This window comes from Kryptolebias marmoratus, linkage group LG21 (genome assembly GCF_001649575.2).
Source record: "Kryptolebias marmoratus isolate JLee-2015 linkage group LG21, ASM164957v2, whole genome shotgun sequence".
Lineage (NCBI taxonomy): Eukaryota > Metazoa > Chordata > Actinopteri > Cyprinodontiformes > Rivulidae > Kryptolebias > Kryptolebias marmoratus.
In genome coordinates, this window is record NC_051450.1 from 22,762,436 (window position 1) to 22,774,825 (window position 12,390).

The 12,390-nt window shown below is 45.5% G+C and overlaps 2 protein-coding genes across 4 annotated transcripts in view; both read left to right on the forward strand.

The window, feature by feature from the left end:
- cip2a (cellular inhibitor of PP2A) overlaps nucleotides 1-5,517 on the forward strand; it is a 13,879-nt gene extending 8,362 nt beyond the window's left edge. For both annotated transcript variants that reach the window (XM_025002661.2, XM_017440574.3), the window contains exons 10-22: nucleotides 960-1,181; nucleotides 1,702-1,864; nucleotides 2,117-2,264; nucleotides 2,349-2,448; nucleotides 2,535-2,653; nucleotides 2,863-3,040; nucleotides 3,131-3,205; nucleotides 3,339-3,449; nucleotides 3,534-3,730; nucleotides 3,818-3,931; nucleotides 4,004-4,086; nucleotides 4,274-4,413; nucleotides 5,082-5,517. In XM_025002661.2, coding sequence (XP_024858429.1) covers nucleotides 960-1,181; nucleotides 1,702-1,864; nucleotides 2,117-2,264; nucleotides 2,349-2,448; nucleotides 2,535-2,653; nucleotides 2,863-3,040; nucleotides 3,131-3,205; nucleotides 3,339-3,449; nucleotides 3,534-3,730; nucleotides 3,818-3,931; nucleotides 4,004-4,086; nucleotides 4,274-4,413; nucleotides 5,082-5,228 — 1,797 coding nt within the window. In that variant the 3' untranslated portion in view covers nucleotides 5,229-5,517. The remainder of the gene's footprint in view (nucleotides 1-959; nucleotides 1,182-1,701; nucleotides 1,865-2,116; nucleotides 2,265-2,348; nucleotides 2,449-2,534; nucleotides 2,654-2,862; nucleotides 3,041-3,130; nucleotides 3,206-3,338; nucleotides 3,450-3,533; nucleotides 3,731-3,817; nucleotides 3,932-4,003; nucleotides 4,087-4,273; nucleotides 4,414-5,081) is intronic.
- A 1,474-nt stretch (nucleotides 5,518-6,991) lies between these two features.
- Nucleotides 6,992-11,342, forward strand: chrnd (cholinergic receptor, nicotinic, delta (muscle)). Of its 2 annotated transcripts, none has more exons than XM_017440572.3 (12): nucleotides 6,992-7,146; nucleotides 7,256-7,401; nucleotides 8,149-8,193; nucleotides 8,274-8,383; nucleotides 8,498-8,653; nucleotides 8,848-8,957; nucleotides 9,233-9,433; nucleotides 9,509-9,620; nucleotides 9,810-9,924; nucleotides 9,996-10,206; nucleotides 10,278-10,396; nucleotides 10,460-11,342. In XM_017440572.3, the coding sequence occupies exons 1-12, from the start codon at nucleotides 7,095-7,097 to the stop codon at nucleotides 10,649-10,651; spliced, it is 1,569 nt and encodes a 522-aa protein (XP_017296061.1). In that variant the 5' UTR covers nucleotides 6,992-7,094; the 3' UTR covers nucleotides 10,652-11,342. The 2 variants fall into 2 exon arrangements, with proteins under 2 accessions (XP_017296061.1, XP_017296062.1); XM_017440573.3 differs by having other exon boundaries at nucleotides 7,053-7,193; nucleotides 7,269-7,401.
- The last annotated feature ends 1,048 nt before the right edge of the window (nucleotides 11,343-12,390 follow it).

Sequence of the window (12,390 nt, forward strand, 5' to 3'; positions counted from 1 at the left end):
ACTCCACACTCTCTATTTCTGAACTGAGAAAGCTCCTCGGATGAGAAGCGAAACGTCTTCAGCTACAGAATAGAAGTCCAGTTGTTTTTGTTTTTTAACTTTTTTTGAATTTACCATGGCCTGGATGACTGAGAATCTACACCAGCATACCCAGTCCTGTTATTTCAACTTTAAACCATGTCCAGAAAAAGATTTTCTTTTAGTGCTACAGAGCTGGATAATATAGAAGACACATTCAGGTCCAAAAACCCCAAATCCAAATCCAACCCATCTAAAATGTCCACAGTACTGTCCTCAAAGTGTCCCTTGCTCTAAACTCGAGATGGACCAGTGTTGTGATTAAATGTGACGGACAGCTTCACAAAGACACGATGTGTCCTCGTCCCAGAGGTAACAGTTTGACAAAGAGCTGTTGGTTGAAGACTTGTCCATCAGATGACAGGACCGTGTCCTCAATCGTCGGGGTGTCCTAAAGGTCCACAACCATGAGTGAAGACGGCGCGGCGGCTCATGTCTTCAGCCTGAAGCCGGACTTCCAGAAGAGGTCCTTGTAACCTTTGACCTCGGCTCCACAGGAAGGCCCCTCAGCTGGGAGGAGGAGGTCCACACGGAGCTGCACCTCCTCCTGATTTATGGTTCGTCTCTCAGGGATTTCATGCAGGTTTTCTTGTTTCTCTTTCATACACCGGGGAGAGTTTGTTGGCTTTTGGTTTGAAATGACTTTTTGTTTTTTGTCCAGTTTCCTAATTTTTTTAAAGAATACGCTGCACAACAACAGGCCGCCATTTTCAGACTCAACAGCTGAAAGAGCCTCAGAAAGTGGTCGATCACCTGTATGAGTATCAGGTTCATACAGAAGGTTTTCTCATCAAAGATATTTACCATGTGAAGTGTTTTTAAGTGTAAACAGAGTGGGTCACAGCGGGACTTAAAGCCGCCGTGGTTCTCTGTGTTCTCAGGTGCTGGAGCTCCTGCTGGCCATGTGCAGCGTCTCGGGGCTGCGCTCGCTGCTCTGCGACGTGGTTTTCAGGCCCGCCGGACCCAGACTCAGAGCTGCAGGCCGCAGGCAGGGCGCGGGACCGGACGGGGGGCTGGTTCTGGTGCAGTGGCTCGGCTCGCCTGTGGAGGGCGCTGAACCGTGCTCCCTCAGGACCCTGCAGCTGCTGGGCGAGCTGCTGGAGGTTTGCTTTTATTGATCATTTAATTTGAAGGAAAAAGCAGAAACTAATTAAATAGATTCTGTTTTCTGTGACTCATCAAAAGGAGAGATTTGCTGCAAAATGCAACTTTAGAGACTTAAAACCACTAAAAGACACCTCAGGTTGGTCTAATCTACTGCTGATTGGATATAAGATGTATTATAATCATATAAGATGATTAATATAAAGTGTGTTTACAAAAACTAACGTAAATTATAAGACAGATGTGTAACTGCAGAGGTGTTATAAATATCATTTACATGTGAAATACACAAAAACAAAAAGAGGAAATGGAGCTTTTTTATTTTTTTCTGCCTTCCTTGAGAAACGCTCCGATTGCTTTTTGTTGAAAAGCATTAATTAAATTTCTCAGAAGGATGTATATTTACAGCTGCTTTCTTCCAGTAAACAGAATGGATTCCTTCCTGATTTAGCTTAAATTCGACCGGGAACCCAACTCCAACACCTTGTTGTGTCCCGATGTGTGTGTCTGTCCACGCAGGAGTCTCTGGAAGCAGAGGACGGGGCTGAATCTGTGTTAGGCTTTGCAGAAATGCTGCTTCCAGTCCTGCTGGGGCTTCTGAAGGACCTCGATCCGGAAAAAGGAGAAGCTCACCTGAGAAAACTCTGCCACCGCATCGCACACGTCACCAACCTGCTGCTTAATATCCTTCACAGACCTGCAGCTGCCTGCACCGCACGTTCGGTTCTGGTTCCTTTAAAGTATTTTCTTTGCAGATTACTTTAGAGGGCCAACATTTGTAGGATTTTCTGGTTTCTGGGTGGAGATGGGCCAAACAGTCATCCTTGGGAATATTTTAAAATGTTGCTTCTGTCAGGATTTTATTAATCAGAACTCTCAAACCCAGGAGTTTTGAGTTCTCAGCCGTCTGAGTTTGGTCCTTTAACTCTCTCACTCCTGAGCAGCGAGGACTCCACCAGGTCGTTGGTGTCCTCTCAGGTGAGCGCGCAGCTCTGCCTCTCTCAGGTAGAATCGCTCCTCTCCTGTTGTCATAGCAACAGCCCCGTCTCCTGCCCGCCTCCTGGTTCTGATAATGACCTCAGGTGAGTGAAACGAGGCGATGCGCCGTGTCGTGATGTTGGCGCTGCAGCAGTCAGCTGTCGTTTCTTGTTTTGTTTCTGCTGCAGCCAGCTGTGTGCTGAAGCTCTGCTGAAGACTCTGGAGCTGATGAGCAAACTGAGGCAGCAGGTGAAGGACATGGAGACGAGCTTCTACAGGCTGCTGCAGGTAAACGCCAGCAGAAGTCACCTTTACCTTCACCTCACGCGGTTTGGGGTTTTCTTTCCGACCTGGTGTTTGTTCTCTGCGACCAGGACCAGAGGATCGTGACCCCCCTCTCTCTGGCGCTGACGTCCCACCACAGGGAGCGCGTGCAGACCGGACTGGCGCTCCTGTTTGAAGCCACGCCCCTCCCAGACTTCCCGTCGCTGGTGTGAGTCACTCGCAGGAAACTACAGAAAATACTAACCTACATAAAACTGGAGAAAACGCTAAATGATGGAGTGAACGCTGAGAAAGCTAAAACTGAGTCGTTACAGCTAAAGGAAACAGAGCGCTAACTGAAAGTAGCTTAAGAAGACAAAAACAGAGCCAGTTGTTGAAGCAGATTTTAAAGAGAAATCTGTTAACTTTGTTTTTCAGTCTGGGGGAAAGTATCGCTGCCAACAACGCCTACCGTCAGAGGGAGGCCGAGCTGTCAATCAAGCGAGTCGCGGTGCAGGACGTCCCGCCTCTCAGGACAAACGCCGGCTTCCTGGACTCCTCCGGCTCCTCCAGGAGCGTCAGCGGTCTGGTTGAGAAGATCCAGACTGGATTAGAGGTGCAGGAGCCACGTCCTTCAAACAGATCCTTTATGGCCCCGTGTGGATTGGATCATCTTAAATTAATTTTTGTCTTTTGTTGTTTGCAGCTGCAGGAGCAGCTGAAGGACTCACATGTGTCTGAGATCATTGATGTTTATGAACAGAAGCTCGCTGCTTTCACTGTAAGCATCTTAGGGTTAGGGTCTCCCTTTCTGTGAATTTGGATTTCTTCTAGCTGGAATGGTGACTTTGTATTAACTCTGCAGGCTCTGAACCCTCCGAAGGTTAATATTTTCTTTGTGTTTCCTCCGTCAGTCTAAGGAGAGCCGTCTTCAGGACCTGCTGGAGGCCAAGGCTCTGGCTCTCTCTCAGGCCGACCGTCTCATCGCTCAGTACCGTTTACAGCGAGCTCAGGCCGAGGCCGAGGTAACCGAAGCTTTATGTCCTGCAGGGCTTAGGATCTGTTACACGTTTGTAGATTATCATATCACACCGCCCGTCCTCCCGCAGGCTCGGAAGCTGGCCTCGCTGCTGAAGGACGCCGAGCGCCGCCGGGAGGACCTGCAGGCCGAGCTGAGCAGCCAGGTTCTGGAGGTGGAGAGGTCCAGAACTGACATGGAGGAGCTGCTGCAGCACAACGCCAGGCTGCAGAGAGACTCGGAGGAGCACCAGGTCCTGAAGGGAGCCTACAACGCTCTGCTCAGCAGGTCAGAACCTTCAGGACATCACAGCAGATTTCCAACCAGGATTCCTCACCTGCTCTGATGACTAACGGAGGTTCTTTTTTCCTGCAGGTTTAATGAAAGCGAGCGGCTGCTCAAAGAGCTGCAGGCGGCTCACGCTTCTCTCAGCAAACAGACGGAGACGCTGAGGAGGAACCACGAGGCTCTGCTGCAGCTGCAGGACAGGTAAAAGACACGTGTCCCCGTGTCCCTGTCCTCTGCATGTTTGAAGCTAACCGGGACTCATCTCTCCTTCAGGACGGCTTCGGCGCTGGAGGACAGAGAGCAGCTGATCAAATCGCTCCAGTCTGACATACAGAAGAAAAACGGCGACATCTCAGGTTTCTGTGTTAATAAAATACTTAGAGACGTGTTTTAAACCAGTCACACAGTTATTTGTAGTTTTTATTCTCTTTTTGTTTCTACCAATAAAAACAAGTGAATTTTCCTCATGCAACGAGCCGAGAGGATTGAAAACGAAGCCACGTCCACAAAGACAGCAAAGTGCTGAACTTGTTCTCCTGGCAGGTCTGAGCGTCGAGCTGCGATCTAAGGAGGAGCAGCTGGAGGAGAAGCAGCAGGAGAAGAAGGAGCTGGAGGAGACGGTGGACGTTTTAAGGAAGGAGCTGAACAAAACCGAGCAGGCCAGGAAGGACGCCAGCATCAAGGTAAAAATGAGGATTTCTGCTGTTTCCTTTAAAGGGCAGGTCAGAGGTCAAAGAAAAAGATCCAGAGCTAAAAAAACTTTGCAGTTTTGGATTATTTTCTGCATTTTGTCTTCTAAAAGATAAAGATGAGGATCTCCAGCAGCCAGCTGGACACAGATAATAAAAAGACAAAGTCTCTGTCACCTCTTATCATTATCATTTTTAATTTTAAAACCTGAAGTTTTTTACATGAAGTCATAATTTAGCCCAGTCTTAAAGCTGCTTTATTATCAGTTTTATTCTCAAAATAAACTCTGCGTTAGACTGAAGGAGAGAGTTTCTTTAAGGTACCTTATATCAGAGGTCAAGGGTCATCAGGACCATCCAGCATGATGCAGATCATACGTTTTACAGGTATGGAGCTAAAGTTTGGTGTGGTAGTAGCTGAGAGTCATCCTCAACACGTGCTCCAAACACATAACGTTTGACCAAAATGACGACAAATCCCCTCATTTTTCAACAAAAAATCTTTGTTTAAAACTGGCGTGAAAGGCAGCGGGCGACATGCATTCCTCTAAATAACTGAACCAGATTCTCTGTTGGAAATGCTGATAAATTAAGAAGAACTCAGCCTGAAACACGCCTGCAGTCCGTTCAGTGACCATCCTGAAGCGTTTCCTGTGTCGTAGGCGTCGTCTCTGGAGCTGCAGCGGAGTCAGCTGGAGGTCCGGCTGAAGCAGAAGGAGGAGGAGCTTAACAAACACTCCGCCATGATCGCCATGATCCACAGCCTGAGCAGCGGCAAGATGAAGAGCGACGTCAACCTGTCGCTCTGAGCCGCCGCGGCGAAAAGGAGGTTTTACAAACTATTTATGGACTTCAGAGGAATTTTTAACCTTCAGTCAAACACTTAATGATCTGTTAAAGTCATTAAATGTTTGTTTTTATTGTTTGGCACAAGTTTTATATGTTTGTCTGACATTTGTGTGTCAAGAATCTCAAAACATTCAATAAAAAACAAAGAAAATTATAGAAAATCAGAAACTAATCATTGGATCTGATCAACCTTTGGAGTCAGCTCAAATCAAGATGGCCGCCTTAGCCAACACAACTAGTTTTACAGATATGGAGCTAAAATTAGGTGTGGTAGTAGCTGAGAGTCCTCCCCAACACAGACTCTGACCCTTTTCATCTTGAGCCGTTTCTGCTCCTTTTTCCTTCAAAATAAAATAATTAAAGCAACAAAGTCTCTTTAAAAATGAAATTAAAGATTAAAAAATGGAATAATGGAATTCATATTCAGTGTTTTTAAATTTTAGGACCAAAGAAGACTAAAGTTTAAAAGAAAAACATTTGATAAACTTAAACTATTAAAGTATAAAACATGAGTCTGAACTAAATTTGTAGGAATAATAAACATTTTTGCAGCCCAGGAACCTGAATGAACAAAAACTAGATTTATTTGTGATTCACTGAATTTCCTCCAATAAAAACTTTTTAATGTTTAATCCTCAGAATGATTTGTATGTTTTTGCCTGATTTCAGTAAAAGTTGGAAATGTTTGACTTTCAGGAGAAGTTTATGGAAAACTGAAAACGTTCAGACTGACGTGTGATGACAGCAGGGTCTTTGGGCAGAAGCCTGCAGTCAAAACTTGTCATGAGACTTTAAAGCATCATTACAGCTTGATGGCGCCTCCTGCTGTTCAGAAGCGAGGCGTGGTGTCCCACTCTGAGGTTCTGGACCGAGTCACGGGCCTCAGCTGATCCTGCAGGTCTTCTGTGGGGTTCAGGTTTGGATTGTAGCACCACCAAAGGCTCACCTGATGCGTGGCGCTCTCCTCGAGGTCTCCAACATGGCTGAACGGCTCTGAGGTCCACCGGTCCCTCGTCCAGCCTAGATGCTCCCTGGCCCAGGCAGGACGATGGCGCCTGCGCCTGGCAGTGTGTTCAGGGACCCTGAAACGGTTTCTCCTGGTCTGACGGGACACCTCGGGCTCCTGGAGTTCAGAGGTCATCAGTGTGGGATGTGTCCGAAGGACGTCCACGTCTTCCAACCTGCTGCTGACCTCCGTCTGAGAACATCCTGTTTGAAGCCTCGTCTCATGATGTCAAAGTGTGGACGACATGAAGCAGGAACATTATTGGATGAAATTCATGCAAGTTGTTTAAAAAGCACTGAGACCCTGAACAGCTGGACGTGAGCGTTCAAAGGGTGACAGAAGATCTTATTAAGGTCACAAAAAGACAAATAATAACTTTTTGTGAGTTGTGTATATGTTTGTTTTCTCCCTCAGCAGCTGGCTGTAAATGTGATAAAACTTAATTTCATGACAGATTTCAGACAGAAACACTTTCTTCTTATTCTGTTATGAAAGTTTTCTTCAGAAAACGTTTCTTGTCGTGGTTCTGAAATTAAAGATGTTTATGTTTAGGAGCCACAGGTTTCAGAGTCTTGGGTGAAACTCTGGCATTAAAAGCTGGCGGGCGATAAGCATTCCTTCACTGAACCGGTGCAGGTTTTCCCCCGCAGGTAGCTGTGTTTCAGTGGATTCGGTGTCCGCTCACGGCTGAAGTCCTGTTTACTTCCTGTCCCGAGGCGAGCAGCTGCTCTCGGTTTTCTATTTTCTGCTCCGAGTTTCTGCAGCTGCTGCCCGTCACTCAAGGATCCGACAGAAGGTCGGCTCGAACCAACGTTCAGACATGGAGGTAAAGATTCTGGTCTCTGTGTTCCTGCTCGCTCTGCTCTCCAACGGTGAGTTCAGCTCTGATGTGTCTGTCTACAACTGTCTACAAACTCAGGTAATTCTGTGCGTCTGTCAGGAAACAGAAATGCGGATTGTTTTGTTCGTTTCGTGCCTCAGAGTGTCTCTGCAGGAACGAGGAGGAGCGTCTGATCAACTACCTGTTCAAAGAGAAAGGCTACAACAAGGAGCTGCGGCCCGTTGAACGGCAGCAGGATGTCGTTGAAGTTTATCTGGCCCTAACTCTGTCCAACCTCATCTCCCTGGTAAAAATACAACCTGTTTCTGTTTTCACATCCTACAAATGTGACTCGTTGCTGCAAAATGAGTCTGAATGAGGCCAGGCTGCAGCGGGAGATCAGAGAAAATATTGGTTTCTGCCGTAAATGAGTCCTTAAAGACACTGTGTAGTGATCCGGGCATAAAATCATTTTAATCTACTTTTAAATCAAAAACTTCTAACAAGTACGTCCTCAGAAATAATCCCTTAAATTTCCTTTAGAACTGACTATTTTACTCCTTTTTACAGTAGATATATGGCTGGAATACCCAAACCGGTGCTCTTGTGAACAAAACTTTAAAAACTTTCAACAATCTACGGATCATTTTGAAGCTTTAGAGACAGAGATTTTAAAAATATTAACTGTTTAAAAAAAAAAACACCGTATGGAGCCACGTTTCTGTCTGTGAATTCATGACCCTTTACCATAGAAATGTCAAACTGCACAGCTGAACACCTCGCGTGTCAGGGATGATCCCTATTGATTTCAAGGTCATTGGGTCAAAGGTCAAGGTCACAGGTGACCCCTTTGTGAACATCTTGTCTGTGCTGAGTACCACAGAAATATCTTGAGAATGTTCCTACCGATGGGAGCATCGTGTCCTGTTGGCGGTTCTCGTGTTTCAGTTTAATCTGCGTCTCTTTGACTGTTTTTAGTAAATCTGTATAAAGTTTGGAAACCAAATGGTGCCAACAAGACTGCAATCAGCCTTTTCTCCTCCATCGTGTGCAGAAAGAAGTAGACGAGACGCTGCTGACCAATGTGTGGATCGATCATGTGAGTCGAAGGGACTTTCTTATTTTCACTTTTAATAAAACCTCCAGTTCTTTGTGTGAAATTCCTGCGATGTGTGTCAGACGTGGACCGACTACAGGCTGTCGTGGAACGCCTCGGAGTTTGACGGCATCGAAACGCTTCGCCTGCCGCCCAGCATGGTGTGGCTGCCAGAGATCGTGTTGGAGAACAAGTACGATTTATTTTGTCAGATTTTCCATCTTCTGTACATCTGTCTGACAATAAATCAGACTTCCTGTGTTGGTAAATCCAGATGTTCTGTGATCTGTGCCTCCTCGTCCCTCAGTAACGATGCCCAGTTCGAGGTGGCCTACTACTCCAACGTTCTGGTGTATCCCAGCGGCGGCTGCTACTGGTTACCTCCCGCCATCTTCCGTTCTTCCTGTTCCATCAACGTCAACTACTTCCCCTTCGACTGGCAGAACTGCACGCTCAGATTCACGTGAGTTCGAAGCTACTAGCTTTAGCTTTTAGCTACTGGTGATTTCAGCTTTTGTTCTGATTGTTTTAACTTAAAGAAGTCAGCTGATGTCACGTTTATGGACATTTAAAAGTGTTGAAAATAAAACCATGCATCGGAGCTTAACGTCTCGCTCCAGAAACCCTGAAGTCAGCATTTTGTTTTGCTGCCTGCAGCTCCTTGACGTACAACGCTAAAGAGATCAAGATGATGCTGAAGACAGACGGAAACGAGACGCACACACACACGGTGGAGTGGATCATCATTGACCCTGAGGGCTTCACAGGTAACATCTGTCTCCACTAACGCAGTTTACATTTAAATCCCTTGGATTGTAAGATCTGTTCGCTCTCAGAGAATCTGTTAGGGAGGACTCTCAGCTACTACCACACCAAATTCTAGCTCAGTATCTGCAGAACTGACTGAGTTGTAGTCGTTTTGGACCCATGACCAACGATCACTCTGCTCTGGTTGTGGAAACGCAGCTGTGAACTGGGTCCTCGGTGGTCCTGGACAGAATCAGCAGAGTCTCATTGGTCCACATGTTTGTTGTGTCTGCAGAGAACGGCGAGTGGGAGATCGTCCACCGGCCGGCCAAGAAGAACACCTACAAGCACATTCCCATGGAGAGCAACAAGCACCAGGACATCACCTTCTACCTCATCATCAAACGCAAACCTCTCTTCTACATCGTCAACATCATCATCCCCTGTGTCCTCATCTCCTTCCTGGCCTCTCTGGTGTACTACCTGCCAGCCGACAGTCAGTCAGCGGTCCTGTTCAGAACAACACTTCGGACTCTGCTGTCCTGGTGGTAAAGTGACTGTTTGTGTTCAGGTGGGGAGAAGATGACGTTGTCCATCTCTGTGCTTCTGGCTCAGTCTGTCTTCCTGCTGCTGATCTCTCAAAGGCTGCCGGAGACGTCCACGACCGTCCCGCTCATAGTCAAGTAGGTTTTCTTTACTCTACTTTTAGCTTTAGCTTCTAAGTTTCCTTCAAGTCTGGAAGCACACACCATGCTAAAACCCATCTGTCTGAACAGGTTCTGCTCTGAATTAGTGACACATTTCTTTAAAAGGAAGATCCAGAAACTGTTCAAAGGTTCCTCAGACTGATGTGGACCTCCTTCACTTCTCAGGTATTTGATGTTCATCATGGTTCTGGTTACGGTGGTCGTGTTGAACTGCGTCGTCGTCCTCAACCTGCACTTCCGGACCCCGAGCACACACGTCATGACCGACTGGACCAAGCGGGTAAAACATAGACTGTAACCAAAGTTGATCCTAGAACGTCTTCACCTCAAGCTGTTTGCGTTTTGGTCCAGTTTTTCCTGGAGCGGCTGCCCCAGATCCTGCGGATGTCCCGTCCCGCGGAGGATGAGCCCATGTGGGACGGAGTGTTGCCACGGCGAGCCAGTTCTGTGGGGTACATCACGGCTGCGGAGGAGTACTACAGCATCAAGTCCCGCAGCGAGCTGATGTTCGAGAAGCAGTCGGAGAGGCACGGCTTCACCAAACGGCCCACGCACACCGCAGGTACCCGGCTCGGATTTATTCCCGTACGACAGGAACCGTAGCTCAGACTGATCAGGCCTCTCTGTGCTCAGTGGTGAAGCCGCAGGAGGAAGACGGCGTGACGGAGCAGCTGTACGGAGAGATCAAACCGGCCGTGGTCGGAGCCAACTACATCATCGATCACATGCACAACAAGAACGACTACAACGAGGTGAGTGGGGCGCACTCTAAAACAACGACGGGTCGATGAAGAAAATTAACCCTGTCTTCACAGGAGAAGGACAACTGGAGCGGGATCGCTCGGACCGTGGACCGCCTCTGCCTCTTCCTCATCACTCCCATTATGACTCTCGGCACCATCATCATCTTCCTCACGGGACTCTGCAACTACCCGCCTCGTCTGCCCTTCAAAGGAGACCCACACGACTACACAAATAACAGCGCGCGGCTGTTGAGGAATTACTGAAGAGTCAATCGACTTCTCTTCCCACAGCATTTTTCTTTTTATACAACAAGTTACCAGTCAGATTCATTTTTATCATCAGGATTCTGTTTGTTTTGATTTATTTTGGTCTGAAATCCTGAAGTTTGTGATTCGAGACTTTATGTGTGAGGTGTGAAGAAACATTTACCAACAAATATAAAATATTACACTCAGTTTGTCATTAAAACATTTAGATTTATTAAAAATTAAACTGATATCCCTGCTGTAACAGAATCCTTTTATTGCAAAATAACAAATTCTGATTATTATTTTTTAAACTTCACTTTTGTGGCTTACAGGATGAATTTTGAACAGAAAATTTCGACATCTCACAATTTGTTTTTCTATTTTTAGAAGGTAAAAGTTTCTGGTAAAATATTCACAAACATTTACAGAAAAATACTTAAACTTAAGTTTGACCAAATTTTAGAAATGTCCTACAAGATTTGAAGGATTTTTTTTGTAGTGTTTAAACTTATTTGCCACATTTTTAAAACTTAACATTTAAATTTACAATTTTAACATAAAAGGCTAATTTGTACCACAAAAGCAAAGTTTTGGGTTAATTGTTGTTTTAATTTACTTGTTTAGTTTAGTTTTAAGGAACTGGGAAATTATAGTTTTAACCCAGGAGCAAAACAAAAATAAAAGGAGTGTTTATATTTATATTTGATGTGTTGTGTGGCTGAAAAGTTAATTTTTGACCCTCTGTGTTGGGTCGATGTTTGTCTGGTTCTGTTCAGGATGAGACCGGGCCAAAGAACCAGGGGGGTGGACTCCAGGTCAGTCATGCTCTCCGGTTCCGGTTCTGGTTCTGGTTCCGGTTCTGGTTCTGGTTCCGGTTCTGGTTCTGGTTCTGGTTCACTCTTCCTGCAGGAACAACTGTAAATAAAAACAAAACTGAACTTGAAGTCTTCTGTTCTGGTTGTGGGCTGAAACATAATCAGGATCCAAACAGAAGATCACGTGTCTGTTTACTCTGAGCTTTCTGAACAGGTAGAACTCAGGTGACGTCATTAACACAGGACCATAATACAAACTAAAACGGTTTGTTTTTTATTAACTACTTCTTAAATAATATTTTAAAGCAGAGACACAGACTCTGGTCTAACAGAAAATAAATAACTGGACAAAAATATACACAGTGATGCTCACCTAATTGCTCTTTAGTCGGGAAAGTTAGAACCAATGACTTATATGAATAGACATGACATCACGTGACTTTGGATGAGCTAAAAACGCCGCCATCTTACGATAGTAATACAGCTCCGCTTCTGCGCTTATCTATACAGGAATGCCTTCTTCTTATGCTGCATTTTTCTGCACAAATCTTCACGGAAAATGTCCGGACGGCGTTACATTTAATCGGTAAGTGTTTTTCTTTTAATAACAAGGCTGTTTAACAAGGAGATTATTGCCTGAGTCTAACTTTACTGCAGAAGACGAGCATCAATACTGGACGTTATTAGCACTAGTTTTAATGTAAAACTTTGTGTTATGCTTCTGTGAAGTCAAGGTCTCGTGTTTAAACATAAACATGTGTGGCATTAACTGAAAAGTTAGAATCAGGGACGTGACTGCCCTGCTACTGCAAAGTTCATGGAGGTAAAATGCCTTTGTAATTAACCGTGCTTAAGATAATTTTATTATGTACCAAAAATGCAGACTTACATTTGTATAATTGTGTAATCAATGCATTTGCACACTGTCATATCATAAAC

What these genes read in the sequence shown, in the direction of transcription:
- chrnd (XM_017440572.3), top strand. Translation starts at nt 7,095, where the DNA reads ATGGAGGTAAAGATTCTGGTCTCTGTGTTCCTGCTCGCTCTGCTCTCC. An exon ending in TGACCCTGAGGGCTTCACAG is followed by an intron (nt 8,958 to 9,232) that starts GTAACATCTGTC and finishes TTGTGTCTGCAG; the next exon opens with AGAACGGCGAGTGGGAGATC. An exon ending in ACGGCCCACGCACACCGCAG is followed by an intron (nt 10,207 to 10,277) that starts GTACCCGGCTCG and finishes CTCTGTGCTCAG; the next exon opens with TGGTGAAGCCGCAGGAGGAA.